Source organism: Semicossyphus pulcher, unplaced genomic scaffold (assembly GCF_022749685.1).
Source record: "Semicossyphus pulcher isolate SPU_LCO1_2020_fin unplaced genomic scaffold, fSemPul1.0.p SCAF_10, whole genome shotgun sequence".
In the NCBI taxonomy this organism is placed as follows: domain Eukaryota; kingdom Metazoa; phylum Chordata; class Actinopteri; order Labriformes; family Labridae; genus Semicossyphus; species Semicossyphus pulcher.
The window spans coordinates 13,753,196-13,770,003 of NW_027211604.1; the positions used below are offsets into that span (position 1 = coordinate 13,753,196).

A 16,808-nucleotide genomic window follows, 5' to 3' on the forward strand; every position below is an offset into this window, starting at 1 on the left:
CTCATAATATTGTGCAATAGAAGCTCTTACTTTGTAACAACTGACAATACTACTGTCAATTGCACCATTACTTACTGCCTACTTTTACAGATGACTATAGTAATGTTTTTTTCTGTTAGGTACTGTCTCTCTTTTGCATTAACCCATACATTATATATTTTATATTTTCACTTATATTTGAGTTGATTTTGTATTATTTGTATTGTACTGTATTTTTGGTGCTATCTGGCACTGTTATTTCCTTCGGAATTAATAGTTTTATCGTATCTTATCTTATCTTATTTTAACATCCCGCTACTTCAAAATTGTTTGACTCAAATGTCTCATAAAAAAACAAGACTTTGATTCACAAAATATGTGTAGTATAAATGTATTGAAAATAAACTAAAGTACTGAAACTGACCAAGCCACCATATCACCATCGTGACAGTTTTTGTTTTTCTAACAGAGGACCCATCATCTCACTGATAGACGATCTTTAGTTTGAAGCACGTCTGCGAAATGAATACTTCGGTGTCGTCAGTTCCGTAAAGCGTTTCTCTTGGCTTCATTAAGAAACAGGGTAGAGGATTATTTACGGAGAGACAGAAGGAAAACGCCGTTAAAACAAGACATTTCCTGGCTATGTCATTTAAATATTCTTAAACAAGAGCGCTGCTTTGTTTCCCACGGACATTTTTTGCCCTGGACTGACTGAAGACACACCAGTCTCCTCTAAGCCGCGCGTGCACTGGGATGCACTGGCGCTAGCCTGTTATTAGCTTGTCCGCTAGCTTCACGAGCAGCTCTGGTTTTACGACGGGACCAAGCACACCGTAAGTCAACCCGTTTCAAAACGACAATATAGCATTTTGCCTGGGATAGGGTATTTACATTTTCTGCCTTTGTTCATGTAGTAGCTTTGTACAGTTAACTCAAATGGGGTTTCATTTTCTTACAGTTTAAACCAGCTTTCTCTGAACAGATAGATGTATGAACTACAAACAGGCCTTTTCCAGCAAATTGAACTCCAGCCTGAAAACAATGCCTCACCATATTGCACCATATCAAAAATGATAGATAGTGATATGTTGTTTTTATTCTGGCCCAAATGAACCCCCACTATGTTTGGCAGATTGAACCCACCAGAGGCCTGCACTCAGCGATACCTGCTGGAGAGTGCACCTGTGCTGGTGCACCTGCACTGACGCCCAGGGTCTTTAAAATCATGCCATTAATCTCCAGTCTGTCACTTTAAAAGTACATCATTACTCTCGGTATTTTAATATAATAATGGTGACGTACACTGCCTCTGTTGAAGTATATTCGGTGCTGTTAAATGGATATTCAAGGTTATTTTTTGAACCCCATTCTTAATAATAAACTGTCAATGACTCATATTTTGGTGAATGTACGAGACCACTTTGTTTCCAAAGGGATTTTTCTGAGAGACAAACATGGTGGATTGAAGTATTGTTGTTAAATAGCTACTGTAGAATCTCAGCTCAATATCTAATGTTTTATTTTAAGTTGTATTATATTATATGAACTGTTAATAAGAGGACGGTGTCAAGTTTTTTCTTTCTATCCCTCTCAAGGCTCTGACACAGGAGCGGTAACAAGTATTTATCGTGTTTGCTATTGTTGAGCAAGAGAAGCAAAACTTCTCTCCCAAAAAGTAAACAGAGATGTGGCATTTTACAGGAAATGGTCTGGGCATGGCCAAGTGTGCTTTTAAAATGGAAAAGCCCACTTAGGCGAGGTCAGAGTAAATGTAAACAAACTGTACTTGTACCTCCCTTCAAACAGCATCTTGTAAGCCTACTTGTGCCAGCAAGTAATCAAACCATAAACCGGCGATAGTTATCTTCAAGTTACAACCAACCAGCTCATCAAGACATCATTAACTTTTATGTTAAATAAGCCCAAGTGTTGCCCATAGGTTACTTATATAATCCACCTTTACCCTGTACTCATTTGTATGCTACATATGAGTTAGGCTATGTCCTGTAAATCCTGTCTTTCAGTGGTGCTATCAAAAATGTTAAGGATATGTAAGATTAAACTACAAATAAGTTTAAAAGCGTAATATATAGAATATTCTGAATTACTTTGCGAGACATTTGTTGGTAAGTGAGTACTACTTTATATTGTCTCTACAGCTTTATAACCAGTTGCCAGTGGTTTATGGTAAATATTTGTGTAGCCACTTACTGGCAAACACATTATTTTTTACCTTTACTTTCGTCTAGTGGCTGCGATTGTTTTTCATGTTAATGTTTCAAGAAAAAAATCAACATGCAGTATTGAGAACTACACTTTACAGTCCTTTTTAATTAACCTAAAGAATCAAAAAGCATCAAAACACCCACAGCAAGTGCAAACGTGCTGCGTTATTGGCTCTTGTGTCTCTTTTTGCATAGCACTTATTTACAGTTTTTTCAGGTGTTATTAATGCCGACTCCCTTTGCTGCAATGTGAAAACCACAATAATCGTCTTGCAGGTCTTCAAATAGACCAAAATGTTTCATCACCATCTGTGGCCACGTCTTACACACACATACAGTACACACACGCATCGGCCATTAGTGTTTGTGGGAGTGAATTCAGTAGGATGTGAATTTATTATCGTGTCCGAGCCAGAAATTAGAGCTGCATTACAGTTTGTCCAGCATGAATACTGTCTGACTGTAACATAAGTGAATATGTGCAGCAGGTAAATTCACATTGACCTTTCAGACTCACTAGACAATGATAATGTGAATAATTTTGCTGTCTCTCCTCCAGTCTGGGTTTTTAGGAAAAGTGGGAGCTGCTAAAGTGCAGTCTGTAATTGAGCTTCAGAGCGGAGTGGCCACTTCAACACGACAGCTCATTGTAGTGGCGGCTCCTGTGTGTGGGGCTTTCATAGGTCTGCTGTATTCATGCCGAGCGGTCGCCTGGCTCTTTGAAAACCACCTCCTGGCTTGTTTGTGGCAATTATATTCCCATCTGCTTAATGATTTGGCTGTTTTGACTACGCTCTTTGGTCTCTCCTGTTCAAAGCAGCATTTAGGCCTCGCTGTTTTTCCATCTCTGCCTTTTTCCACTGTATTTACATGCGGCAGCTTCAGTTGTATCCATGCTCTGTCTTTCTCTCTCTTTTGTCTCTAACAGACACAGTGCATTATGACAGACAGCATTATGAGTAAAGCTGCCACAATGGAGATTCCTATCAACAGTAACGGTGACACAGGAACACTACCAGAAGACGACAGCCTTGAACAGGTGGGTCATAGCTACTGTATCGGTGACAGTCGACTGTGTGTAACAATTTAAGACCACCCTGTGTCGTTGTGTGTTTACCTATTTAAAGCCATCACACAGGGGAACAAGTATGCAAACTGAAGCGTTTACCCCTGACCCAAACTGACAAAAGATAATTTAAATACTCAAACCAGTACAGAGACAACAGAGTATAAAGTTCTTATAACTCATATGCTTACTTTACAGCAATTTCTCTTATTTCTTTTGCTATATGAGAAAAGGTATCGACGCATACTGCTGGGCAATTGTTTGCCCTTGACATTTGTTTCATGGCTTATTGTCTTTCAACGGATTTCCAGCCTGTGAAAAAGGTTGTCAGTTTCTCAGGTTATGCTCGTCTCTCTTCAATCAGCCACTCAGATATTTATTCTTTGTCCAGTAGTTTTCTCTTCAGGATATTCTAACAGTAGCCTTAACTTGAAAATGTATTCAGTCAGGCTGGACTATCTTTGAAGGTCATATCTTTCACATGAGAGCACGTGAAGAAAATAAAACCTACATACTTACCACAGCTTAGCCATTACGTGGTATTACTATTACTACGTTGTCAACCATCATGGCGGTAGTTAAGTAAACATGCTCTTGATGCCATTCACACAATAGTAGCTACTGATCTGTGGTTATTTGCACACCACAATTTAGGACGTCTTCCAATGAAGGATGGAATCTGGAGAACTGATCATCCGATCGACTTCACACTGGGCCAGTATTTTGCTGAAGGCCTCAGGGAGAGGAGTGTGAAGTTGATCGGAGCAGCGGCTGACAATGCTGCTAGCAGTGGCGCTTCCAGGGGTCAACAATTGGCCCCCTCTGAACAGGCACTCCCCTGTCAGCCACTGCACTGGCTCTTCTTAGTTAGTTGTCAGTCCTGAACACTGACTGTTTGAATGTGGCCTCAATGTATGTCTGTGTTTGTCTTCTCAGTGCATAATGATTAATCACAAGCTGTATGTTTTCTCCCTGGATTGAATTAGTATTGGTCGGTGTATTGTCTGTCAGGAGTCGTGTGTGTCTGCATAGTTACAGCTGTGGGGCGATTTCCTCCTGGGAAATCAGGTGTTTTTGACCCAATGTCTCCTTGGGAACCAGTTGTTCCCATGAACAGCTCCTGTGGCGTCTTGTTCAGGTTGCAGACACTCCTCAGGTTTATTTGATTAATTTTAACACTACGATCTGTTTGACTGAAATGCTAAACTCTCAGATGTAGGTGTTGCTCTTCAGGTGGGGACCTGTCATTCACAGAAGCTCTTTTGGGCCTCATTTGAAGGCGAAAGACACCATGTTTAAGTCATTTCAGGAGTATATTAGCCAGAGTCAGTTCGAATGAAATAAGTGGAGCTGCAGATTAAGTTAACGTGGAACAGGTTCCTGCCTCCCGAGGCGCACCTTGTTGGACAAATAGACCGAAGATCCTGGAAGAAGCACAGGCAGTTAATGTGTTATTTGCTCACCAAACTACGTGTGGCTCCTCTACAGTAGTAAAAGAAAACACTGCCTTCTCACAAAGCTATCAAGGCGAAGCAAGTGTTCATGTATGTGAAGTGTTTATCTGCACTGTTTAGTGCTGGATATTAACCAGTTGTCATAGCAACTCCGCAATTAATCTGAAACCGGCTGTGCTTTGTCCTTGGGTGAAGTCAGATTGATATCTGCTGTGCAGCTCTTCAAGTTGAAGCTGCAGCAGCCTGTGTCGCTCATGCAGAGATGAAGAGTGGCAGGTTAAGGAAGAAGGAAGAATGGTTGTTAGAGATGTTGTAGCATTGCTGTAGTGTCAGAACAGGATGCTGAGTGGCAGCTTGACAGTGACAGAGAGACGACAAACTGCCAGCAGCGTCCTGGCAAAAACACGCGATGCATCACAGTGGCTCTCTGGTGTCTAATCAGACAGACAACAGCAGTTTAAGATGCGTATGCTGTTATAAACAGTTCAGCAGAGGTGATTACTTGTGCTTTTAATTTGGAGGCATCCCAATTGTATTGTTAGCGTTACAACACTGCACAGAGTTTGTGGCATTTTAAAGCAGAGCCTCTGCTTTCCAGCTTATATCTACCATGCCATAGCCACGCAATATCTCTACATAAGTAGGCACAACTTTTTCATAAGCCTCTTAAACCTCACAGTTAAGATATGACAGCCACATTATTTTATGATGACTTAAAGGTGCTGTAGTTTGCTTTATCTCAGAGAACAGGCACTGTGTCAACAAAGTATCCAGGGAGGGATCAGTGTCTGCGTCAGTTTGCTCCCACATTGAACAGATGCCACAACACAAGGCAGAAGATATATATAGACAGACAGACGGAAGGAGGAAATGTAGTTAAGCAGGCCGTGTCCTCTTTTTTTTTTCACTTCCTGTTTGGTCAGAGTATCCATATTTGACTAATGTTGAATATTCAAAACTGACCTAAAAGGCTGCAGGCATCAGCAGAGAACGTTTAACTAACCTGACCCTGAATTAGTCCAAAATGAGCTGCTTAAACAGAGAGTTTTGGTGTTTGTGTGGATGTTTGTGTGTGTGTGTGTACATGGCTCTTTTCTGTTCCGTTAATGTTTTAAGACTTTAATGCTTTGTAAATGAACACCTTCATTTTTGCACTTTGAATGAGAATCTGTATTTTCTTTGTGCAGACAGTGATGCAATAATATCATGGCAGAGTTGTGGTAACACATTACAGATGTGGAAAAGATGATCCGCTTGAAACTGAATATAAATCTTCTTAATGACCCGACCTGCTGTGATATCATCATCGCTGCTCTCCATCCCACGCCCCTGCTGTCTGTGGACGTTACAATGAGTTTTCTGGGATTTCTTTTTTGCATCGTTCTATCCCGTTTCATGATTTCAGTCATGGATTATTTTCTTTTTGTCTCCTTTCCTTTTTCTATTTGTTTCTTTGTTGTTGTTTTGTGTTCGTCGACCCCCCCCTTCCTTCATCTCTGTGCAGGCTGCAAAACTGCAGTGGAGCTTAGATGAGAAGGTAGGGAGCTCCAGAGGCAACAGGGTGAGCAGGCCATTTGTATGTGCATCTGTGTGTGTGCGTCTTCATGTTGGTGTGTAATACTGCTCTGCTCAGTGGTTTGAATTTATGTTGCATTAAATTTCCTCGCATCACTTCGTCGTTTTATACCACAGAATGTCAGATATTTCAATTTAATGGCAAACCACTGTGCAGGGAGTATTGTGCTGCCTGTTAACTTGACCCCACTAACTCTTGGTGGAAGGAGTCTCTAACCTGAGATTTCCTCTGAACTGAGTCTGAACATTTTAACAGTCTGTCTCCATGAAATTAACAGATATAGCCTTGATTCTGTGTGTGCACTCGGGTAACGTGTGAGTGTGATTCCTTAATTTTAGTGGGTGTTGGTTGTCAAAACAAACATGGTGTCATACTAATAATCATCATTACTACTGCTTCAATATTGATGTGAATTACCTGTGCTTGTTCTGGTTTGATGTTTCAGTCATAAAGAGAAATGTTGTTGTGTTTATGCAGAAGAAAGCTAACAGCGTTCTGACCATGACTATGAATGTATAAAGCCGACATACTATCTAATAGCGCTTATTTTTCCTACCTGAATGCTGTTTAACCCTCGACAGCACAAATCACATCAGTCACATTTTTGCTTCCTTTTCTGCGTGTCAAACACGCTCTTTGTGTTTGCCTACACAAAGGAAATAGCTGCCTCCCTTTCATAGCGTTAAGTTTCCTCGACGCATTCTTCCTGAAGAGTCTCGGCCCAAGGTTTCAGGAAGCTGAATATCATGCTGGCGTTTACATACTACATATGTGTTGCTCAGAGTTCAGTCACTGATGTTTCTAACAAATGAAATAAGAGGCTTTCTCGCAGCGCAGACAGGAGCTGAATTTAAACCTGTTTGCTGTAGAGCTTCACATACAGTTTGCCAAAGTGAGAAATCTATTCAGGCCACATTTTCCTTTTCCATAAATCCCTCACGAATGTTTCTTTTTCTTAACTCGCTGGTACTCGAGCAGGAAGGCAAACAAAAGAAAACGGTGAGTTGAATTAAGGAAAACACACGAGATGGATCGCGTGGCGTCCCCCTCCTGATCCTGAGCTTCTCTAAAGCCTGTGATTATTTTGGCTCATATATTTTGGCAGCGAAAAATAGTTTGCTTGAGCATTTCCTGCTGCATAGATCATTAAGGTCACTGGACTTAAACTCTATCACAGCTGTGGTGTTTAAGTCGCCTTTCTTGCTTCCATTAGGGCAGGAGGTTCAGCTCAAGCTTAGCTTAGTTAGGTTGATTATTAACTGGGCTCTTAAGTGTTGTGTTTGCTGTGTAGTTTTCCCTCTTGGCCTTCAGATAAGATAAGTTAGACGCTGCTTAAAGATGATGTGTACACACTAACCTTCCTAACACAGCAGTGTTTGTCCCCCTCTAGTGACTAGATTATAACCTACATCGTCTACGTGTCTGAGTTTAACACTGAAGTCATACTTTCCTGCCTACATGTCTCCACCCTGAACCCTCACACCCTCCCTTTCTTCTTCTTTTTTACAATTTTTTGCACTTAAACTTTGCAGGACTTACAGCAGGTGATGGTATCAGGTCCCAATCTCAACGAGACGAGCATTGTATCTGGTGGTTATGGAGGAACCGCAGAGGGGATCATCCCCACCAGCTCAATCAAAGGTACAGTCACGTATTGTCTCTTTTCGGTTGTCGTGTCACCGTGTCACATTTGGACTTCTTCTGTTCTTGATTCTCTGAGTTTATTCAGAGGATGATGAGGTGTTCAGTTTCTGTGGCTTCCTTTCATTCTTCCCATGAGATCATGCTGTAATTAATTTGCGGTGGTTGGTGGTCAATATGTGCTGAATCATCCCCCCCCCCGTCTCAGTGTGTAAGTGGTCTGTATTACTCAGTTTTAATGGTCCTATGTTTAGACCTGAAAGAAAGTAGGGCGGAAGAGTGATTTTAAAAACCATTCATATTTTCCAAAGTGTATTCTAATGGAAATATAGTTTCTGGATAAAAAGAAAAAAAGCATGTAACCTTTATTTGATAGTGAAAGGCAGGACAGGCAGGTAAGGTGAGGAAGATGATGTGCAGTGAAGGACCAGTGTTTAAATCGAACCAGGGCCGCTCCAGTAAACCTTAATGCCCTTTAATAGATGAGCTACCTGAGTGCCCTGAAGAAAAGGAAGTATGGCCACAGTAACATCCTGATGAAAATATTAACCGCCTTGATGGAAATATTATATTAATAAAAAAAAAAGTGCTGTAACTCAAACTGACCTGCCTTAAATTGTCTCACCGGTACCTGAAACTCTCCCCCGACATTACCCCATGATATTGTTTATAATCGTCTTAATAGAGATGGGCATTTCCAGTAATCCATTCGAGTAATCTAATTACCTCATGAACGAGTAACCGAGTACTTGCAAATTATATATTTTTTACTGTTAAAAAAAACACACACACGTCGGACACGGACCTCCCAGCCCAGAAATAGCCGGCTATATGCTTGTAAGAGAACATTAACTAACACTTTTACATTAATGTAAATAAATTGCCAACAATAGAAAGCAAGTGCAATTTCAAATGCATTAAACAACCTCAACAGACCCTTCAATTAACGTTGTAACATTCTGTTCTCAAACGTCACAGCGGCAGCGGACTGTATGGACTTCTGTTCTGTGTTGCTGAACACGTAACTCGCATGTTTTCCACTCTCGTAGCTGTTGTCCGGCGTGATCGTGGCTTGTACTCCGGCTCAACAAACGCTATCAGCTCACGGAAGCCTTCTCCTTCCACAACACTCAATGGAAGCATGTCTCCAGTCACCATGTCCGTTATTAGCAGGCTAATGTTCTCTGCTCTGATATCATTGCAACGGTGTGTGCTAACAGGGCTAGCAAATGATGTGATGCGAGACTCCGTGTCTCCGGTGGCTTCTCCTCGTGCTTTAAGCATACAACTAGTATATCTATAATATAAGTTTAACACCACATATCTTTCACAGCATGTTACCGTCGTCTTTTTTACCGTCGTCGTCAAACTACTTCCAGACATCACTTTTCCTGGTGACGGCTGACATGGTGCATGTAACTGAGTTACGCTACTTTAGCCGAAAACAACGCGTAACGTTACTCGAATAATGATGTCAACAACGACTACTCGATTATTCGTCTACATCCCTAGGTCTTAATGCAGTATAATGCACAAATAGCTCTACAGAAAGACAAGTTCATTATGAGCAATCCCAGTTCATTGTTACAAAGCTTCTTCTAACTCCCAGGCAGCAAAGACTGCTGGTAAACTCACCAAAATTAATTCACACAGAATGTTAAATAGATGTAATACACAGTGTCTCGGAGACTCTGCACAAGCTGAGACTCTACAAAGGGATTTCTTTCTAGTTCATGGCACTGACTTCTGCAGTGTAGCTGTATGCACAGTGTCAAAGGGGAAAAAGCCGCTCATACTAACATGTTTGTCCCGCTCTCTCTCTCAGGCCCTGCTGTGCGCTACAATGCAGAGTTTAACAAAAGGATCCCAGTTAAAGGATTAGGTGGATTCTTAGACCTAATTATTCTTAATGATGGAGAGCTTGTTTCCAAAATGTGATGTCATTTTTATAAACTAGAACATTTAGTCTGTGAATACTGCCATCAACAAAGATATTAATCTTTTAACAGCATGGCACATAATAACAGTAGTGTTATATTTCTCACATGATAGATATCTCATTTTGGAAAGATGCTTTTTATACTGAGTTTGTCTTTTTAGGCAGCTGGGAAACAGCTTCTCTGTCGCTTTTATCTCCATCTAAGTTTCACTTTATCAGTGGACAGACGGGCTTATTTCTGGCTGGGATATTTCCTTCATAACAGCATGTCTTTTACATGGTATTCTTCTGGTGGAAGTCTCTTGCAGTTTAAGGCGCACCTCGAAAATGGTCTATGCTTTTTTTCCTGAATGACTCACTAAACTGATCTCTGAACTTCTGTGTAGCATCTTCACGCTTATGTGTATTTGTACAAAGACCTTTAGTATTAATGACGGAAGTAAAATATTACTGGGTAAAACTTTTTGTATTTTAAGCCCCTTATCATCTTAAATAGACGTCTGATCCAGTTTATTTAGTCGCACGCTATACTGCCCCCGTCTTCATCGTCACTCATTTGTCTGCATTGTTCACAGAGTGTCATGCACTAAATGTTGTCTTTTCATCTTCACACTTGTTTATCTTTATCCTCCATCCTCTTTTCATCCTTCCCTCCTACGTGTTCCTCATCCTCCTCTTCTCCCCTTTGACGTCCTGCTTTGCTCTCTTTTCTGCATCTCCCTGCTCCTCCTAACAATTCACCCTCCTACGTTTCATCTTTGGCATGCTTGTTCATCCTAAAAACAACTTCATATCTGAAATCTATATATATTCATCTATTATTTGATATCCTGATCCTGATAACAACATGCCCATTATTTAAAACTACTCCTATATAAATGCCACCCCACACCCCACCGTAAATCATCCTCACCCTGAACCATTCCTTCATCCATACCCTCCCACCGCCCACCCATCCACTGTCACAGACCTGCGTATGAAGGCCAGGCGAAGTAGCGTTCCCCCATCCGGTTCTTTCTTCTGCCGAACGGCAAGCGAATCAAATGAATACAAAGGTACTGGGGAGATAAAGAGGGTGAAGTTGAATGCTGAGGCTCTACGTTCATTCATCACATTGAGTAGTGACGCAAAATATCCCTGCTCTGCAGTTTTCTTCTTTCTGTTGACTCACTCTTTAACCCTATCTTGCTCCTATGCATGATTTAAAGCTGTTAATGGTGGTGGCAAAAAACAGAGATTTGAGAACATGCTTAATCAGTCATCAGTTCTGTATTCGGTCTGTTCTTTGCTGGGGTTAATCTTGTTGTCTACCATGATGTGTGTGTTTGCTTGCTTTGGTTGGTTACCATGTTGTTGGGTCTTATCCCTCAGGGTCCAACATGCACCACAGCAGCAGCAGCTCGTCAATGACGGCAGAAGAAGCGACCCGCGGTGTGGCTGTGGAAAAACTAGAGACAATGAAGAAGTGGGGTCTTAACACTTACAAGGTATCTACGTTTCTGTAATGCTGACTAACGCTCTATGTTTTATAGGCAGTGTGATGCCATCACAGAATTGAATTTCATTGCTGAAGTCTCCGTGTGTATTCCGTCTTTGTTTCAGTGTACAAAGCAAATGATCTCAGAGCGTTTCGGTCGGGGTTCCCGGACTGTGGACCTGGAGCTGGAGGCCCAGATTGAGGTGCTGAGAGACACTAAGAGGAAATATGAGACTGTGCTGCGATTGGCCCGAGCGCTGACCAACCACTTCTACAACATGGTGCAGACGCAGCACGCGCTGGGTGACACCTTCGCTGACCTCAGTCAGAAATCTCCCGAGCTAAGGGTGAGGCCTTAAATCTGTTCTTGTAGTTTTAATGTAACTTTGTCCTGCGTTAGGGCTTTTAGATAACATTAGAGGGGTGAGGGGTTATGTAACACTAAAAAGCATTCATTCCATTCCTCTTCTATCGCCCTTGTTTGCCCTTACAGGATGAGTTTGGCTACAATGCAGAGACTCAGAAGTTGCTGTGTAAGAATGGAGAGACTCTACTTGGTGCCATTAACTTCTTTGTGTCGAGCATCAACACACTGGTCAACAAGACCATGGAGGACACCCTGATGACCATCAAGATGTATGAAAATGCAAGGTAAGGACATTCAGGACAGAGACTGGATTTAAATCCTTTTTATAGGATGATCAGCTTGAAACCAAGAAAATATTGGAACAAAGCTTAATCCTGCTTTGTGCTAGCATGCTAACCGTCGGTTACACAACACACATGTATAGAGGCCCATTAGTGATGATTTATATTATATCATATTTGTAAAAGTCTATATTTTGTTTTTCTAGGAAAATTGTACTCATACCTTAAAGTCACTATCTATCGCCGAATGAGGTAACACAATGGTGATTGAGCCTGTGGCCCACTGATGAAAGCCTTTGCATTTGCAATATATATAATTATTATGGACTGGGTGTCTGTGGCGACATTCGCAGAAAGAATCAGAAGCGGCGTCCAGTTAGTGACGCGTTTTCCATCAGCCGGCAGTGGTTGGTCTGCCAGAGAGAGTAGGCGGAGCTAAGCGGCTGCTTTTCCGGTCTCTGCAAGTGTTGCGAGTGAACAGTAATCTACTATGGCTGAACAAACAAACAAAGATCGATGACTACAGATACAACTTCAACAATAAGTGAAAATCCAAAGAAAAAGAAACAAATTTGACGCTCAGATGAAGGCAAACAGTCTGAAAAGGAAAGCGACCATCAGCAAGGAAAATCAAGAGTTACAACCGTAACAAAGGGAGCCAGCTGTAGATGTCTGGATATGGATGTGTGGGAAGTGTGCTCCCGCCATTACCATTTATCGCCAGAAGATGGTATCAAAGAGAACGCAACTAAAATCTTTGAGGTTATATCTGTAAATATTTCTGAAACCTGAGTGATGCACAGAAAGACAACAAACAAACAATATATGTGTCTATTGCAAAATTACCAAAAATTGATTCCGCTGAAAAAGTGTTTATGTTGAATCCCACACTTCCACTAAAGGGCAGGGTTTTTGATCAGTATTTTTTCATCTACAGACTGGAGTTTGATGCCTACCGGTCAGACCTAGAGGAACTGAGTTTGGGTCCGAGGGACGCTGTCGCCATGGCTCGCATAGATGCTGCTCAGCAACAGTACCAGCTCCAGAAGGACAAATACGAACGCCTCCGCTCAGACGTCACCATTAAACTCAAGTTCCTGGAGGAGAATAAGGTGAGTGGGCTTACTATGGCCTCCATCATCATCAGCCTTCAAAGCGTAAAATAATATCTGCTTCTAAATGACTCAATGATTTCTCTTCCCATCCTGGTTTCTCTCTCTCAGGTGAAGGTGATGCATAAGCAGCTCCTCCTCTTCCATAACGCCATCTCGGCGTACTTTGCTGGCAACCAGCAGCAGCTGGAGCAGACGCTGAAGCAGTTCAACATAATCTTGAGGCCTCCAGGGGCCGACAAGCCCTCCTGGTTAGAGGAGCAGTGAGACGGACCACTGCGGCCTCCTACTCGACCACCTCCACCTGTTACCTGTTGAAACCCCCTAACTTACAGAGGACCACTACAGAGGGAACCACATACAGATACATGGGTGGATGAAGATGTGAGATGAGCGTGTGGCTGGTTGATGGGACAGATGAAGGATTGGACTGATGAAATGCAGGGTATTATAGATGAATGGGCTTAATGCAGCAGGAAACCAAGTGGCCAGTTTCATGAACAGTCTGGGGGCTCTTAGTGCCTCTCCCAAACTTCCTTTTTGTCACTCTAACCTTCTCTTTGTGCTTTGTTCCCAGAGAAACTGTGCAACTCTCCCTTCCCTCCCTCCTATTTGTCTTAACCCCTCCTCTATCTCGACATTATTTTGCTGTGTGAGCTTGTTTCATGTTCACAGCCACTACTATACTCAAGTGCCCCCAGTGCTCTGAGATAAAACTTCATATTACCACAGATGAGAAAAAGGAAAAATGGCAACCCCATTAAAACGTACTCAGATGAACCCAAACACTACATCAAAACTCTTCCAGACATTATAACTCTCCTAGTGTGCCTCCTTATATGTGAGCTTGTGTACTTTAAATGCAGCCTGCAGGAAGTAAAATACGTTCAGATTTCAAACTACACATGAGGGGATTTGTTTGGTACACTGGAAAGGAATGTCCCGACATTACAAATCAATGTACATTTTAAATGAAGTACTGTTTCACCTCTCATATAGCTATTATGAGTTTTTGTTGCTCGTAAAAAACACAAGATTGTGTTTTAGTTTTGTTTAGTTTTTAGTCTGCTGTATGTCCTGTGCTTGAGATTGAAGGTCAGCTTACTCTTCAGGCGATCTGTGCTGGTGTTCTACACTACAAATGCCGCAGTGCTTTGGCTGTCATTATCAGAAGTGCTACAGATTCTAAATTGCGACCTGAAAACTCTTTGACTTCAACTCGTATATGCAAAGATCATATAAGAACACTGCCTATGTTTAGTCTAACTAATTTTATTTAGTTTACCCAAAGTTAAAGGAAAGAGATGTTTATGGGGTGACGGCTCGTTGCAACAAGTTCAAGGGTTATTTAAGCAGAATTGATTGTTTTTTATCAAGGACTGTATATAAAGATGGAAGGCGCGTCTCATCTGCTGTCATTGTATGAAATTGATGCCAAAATAGCCCCTGTGATTGGCGCTGCCATCTTGTGATTGTGACGTCATATGGAGCCAGAGTTGCGCAGTAGAGATCGGCAGGTGCAGCGGCCATAGCCACTTCCGCTAACCAAAACACACACTTAACTTACCATAAAAACAGCAAGGATCCCGCATGCCTGCGTATTTAACAGCAGAACAGCTTCTTGTGTTGGTCTGAAGCAGACGTTCACAGATATGTAAACTTCAAAGACTGTAGTGATTGTTTTAGTTACGTCTCTTCTCGTCTTTCCTCCTCTACTCTGCTAATCCAAAACTGATCAGCTGCAGGAGCCGTATTTGTCAACAGAGCTGTCAATCATCCTTTTTACAGCATCAAATAACTAATTAAAACTAAACTTGTCAGATGTAAATCAGCATGATAAGAACCAACAGAAACCGTGTTTGAGAAACATTTATGTGGCGTGTAGTTTGATTTTATAGTTTGACTCATGTCCCATCTGTTAACATGGAGGAGGCGGGCTTTATGACCTATACTGCAGCCAGTCAGCAGGGGGCGATAGAGAGGTTTTGGCTTCACTTTCAGGGAGCTGTCATGTCGTCCATCTTTTTACACAGTCTATGGTTTAGACTCACTGTGGACTGAAGGAGGCTTCAAGGGAGAGTTGATTTCGGTATGATGGGTTTGTTAGTCACTTAAGATCCAACGAACTTGAATGAATTCAGATCAACTCCTTATTTAATAGACAACAGTTATACGTGCTTTTGAAAGTTAAATTCATAATTTAGTCCTCATAACACAACGTACTTGTCTAAGTTTACCTTTCTTCACACTGAAGATTACAGCAGTTGTCTAATATTACTAATCCTATTAATTTGACATTGAACCTTGTTAATGAGTAGTTTGGGAATGGGATAACACTACTGATGCATAATATGTTTGATCTCGTGATATGTCATCTTAGCATACAGGTAGTAGACAATCATCCATTGACAATTAAGGGAAGGTCTTACCACGAACTATCAGTATGGTACTTCATATGTAATGCTCAATTGTTGTCATCACTGTATTTATTATGTTCGTTCTCTGTGTTAATCTGATTGAATCAACATGTTGTACACTAAACTGGTTTGTGCAAGTTACTCAATTTGAGTATATGACATTTAACATGAAACATGCCTCAGGATAACCAAATCTGTAATTGATATATACTCCAAAAAATAATTTTAAATTAATTGATGCAGCTTTTAAGTTTTCTAGTGTAAATCCTATGAAGTCAAATGAAGGTAATCCGGTGTCTTGAATGTTTTACCATGCTGAATTTAACTCACGAGAGCCTCAAGCAGCAGAAGGAAGAGCTCCATCAGTTAACGAGTCCAGCTTCTTGTCTCGCCTGTATTTGCATGGCAGGCAGCGATCCAAAGTATATGTGCAGATATGTGTGAACGCACTGATGCTCTACTCTTGGCCTTCTGCGCCCTGGCTGGCACGACATGCTTGAAGGGTGTTGATTTTAAATTTTGAAGCAGAATCGTAACGGTTACTTTTTAGCGCTGCACTACTAAAGACAATGATGAAAGAAAATTGATTGATTGAAATGATGATTTGTTGTACTTGTGTTTTCTGGATTCTTGCGTATCAGTGTGTCAAATGGGTGTATTTTGTTCTGGCTTGTTCTGACCTAATGTACAGCTGAATACTGTAATGTACTGGCCAGCTCCTGGTCTGTTTGACCGCCACACAGCAATATTGAAAATAATGTGACTCCTCTTTTCCAAACCTGCCCCTTTCAAATTCCTAACCCCAACTCCAAAATGGATGGCAATAGGATTTTCTTTTGTTCTGTAGTTGTGAATCAGTAAATTGAAAATAATGACATTGAAATTGTGGCATTTAAAGTCACTCTTACTAGCCTAGTCTTTACATTGTTGCCTAGAGAGAACCAAGATTTATAAAATGAGATATTTTATTTGTGTACAATCAATGTTTTCTAGGCTGAGCTGGTGTGTTGTACTGTATGAATGATTGCACATAATGGTATTTAAGATGATAAATGAAGTCGTGTCATGGGTTGATGTGATGCTCTGCCTTCATTCCTCACTCAGACCTGAAAAGTCCCACCCCGCCCCCCCCAAGGGAACAAAATTAAAAGTACACATTTTCAAATGCTCTGGCTGTATTTTCTGTTTCCTCCTTCATCTCATTTGTATTGCACTGTAGTCCAGTGAGCTTACTGTTACATGCAGACAGAGAAGAAACCATCTAGATTCAA

At 41.3% G+C, this 16,808-nt stretch overlaps 1 protein-coding gene across 3 annotated transcripts; it reads left to right on the forward strand.

Annotated features, from left to right (window-relative positions):
* The first annotated feature begins 546 nt into the window (after nucleotides 1-546).
* Nucleotides 547-16,808, forward strand: arfip2b (ADP-ribosylation factor interacting protein 2b). Of its 3 annotated transcripts, none has more exons than XM_069674511.1 (9): nucleotides 547-815; nucleotides 3,136-3,246; nucleotides 6,232-6,288; nucleotides 7,836-7,944; nucleotides 11,255-11,370; nucleotides 11,486-11,707; nucleotides 11,854-12,011; nucleotides 12,946-13,120; nucleotides 13,232-16,808. In XM_069674511.1, the coding sequence occupies exons 2-9, from the start codon at nucleotides 3,148-3,150 to the stop codon at nucleotides 13,385-13,387; spliced, it is 1,092 nt and encodes a 363-aa protein (XP_069530612.1). In that variant the 5' UTR covers nucleotides 547-815; nucleotides 3,136-3,147; the 3' UTR covers nucleotides 13,388-16,808. The 3 variants fall into 3 exon arrangements, with proteins under 3 accessions (XP_069530612.1, XP_069530620.1, XP_069530629.1); XM_069674519.1 differs by having other exon boundaries at nucleotides 6,232-6,264; XM_069674528.1 differs by lacking the exon at nucleotides 6,232-6,288.

Coding starts and splice junctions, on each gene's coding strand:
- arfip2b (XM_069674511.1), top strand. CDS start 3,148: ATGACAGACAGCATTATGAGTAAAGCTGCCACAATGGAGATTCCTATC. Junction 6,289..7,835: donor GGAGCTCCAGAGGCAACAGG/GTGAGCAGGCCA, acceptor TAAACTTTGCAG/GACTTACAGCAGGTGATGGT. Junction 7,945..11,254: donor CCCCACCAGCTCAATCAAAG/GTACAGTCACGT, acceptor CTTATCCCTCAG/GGTCCAACATGCACCACAGC.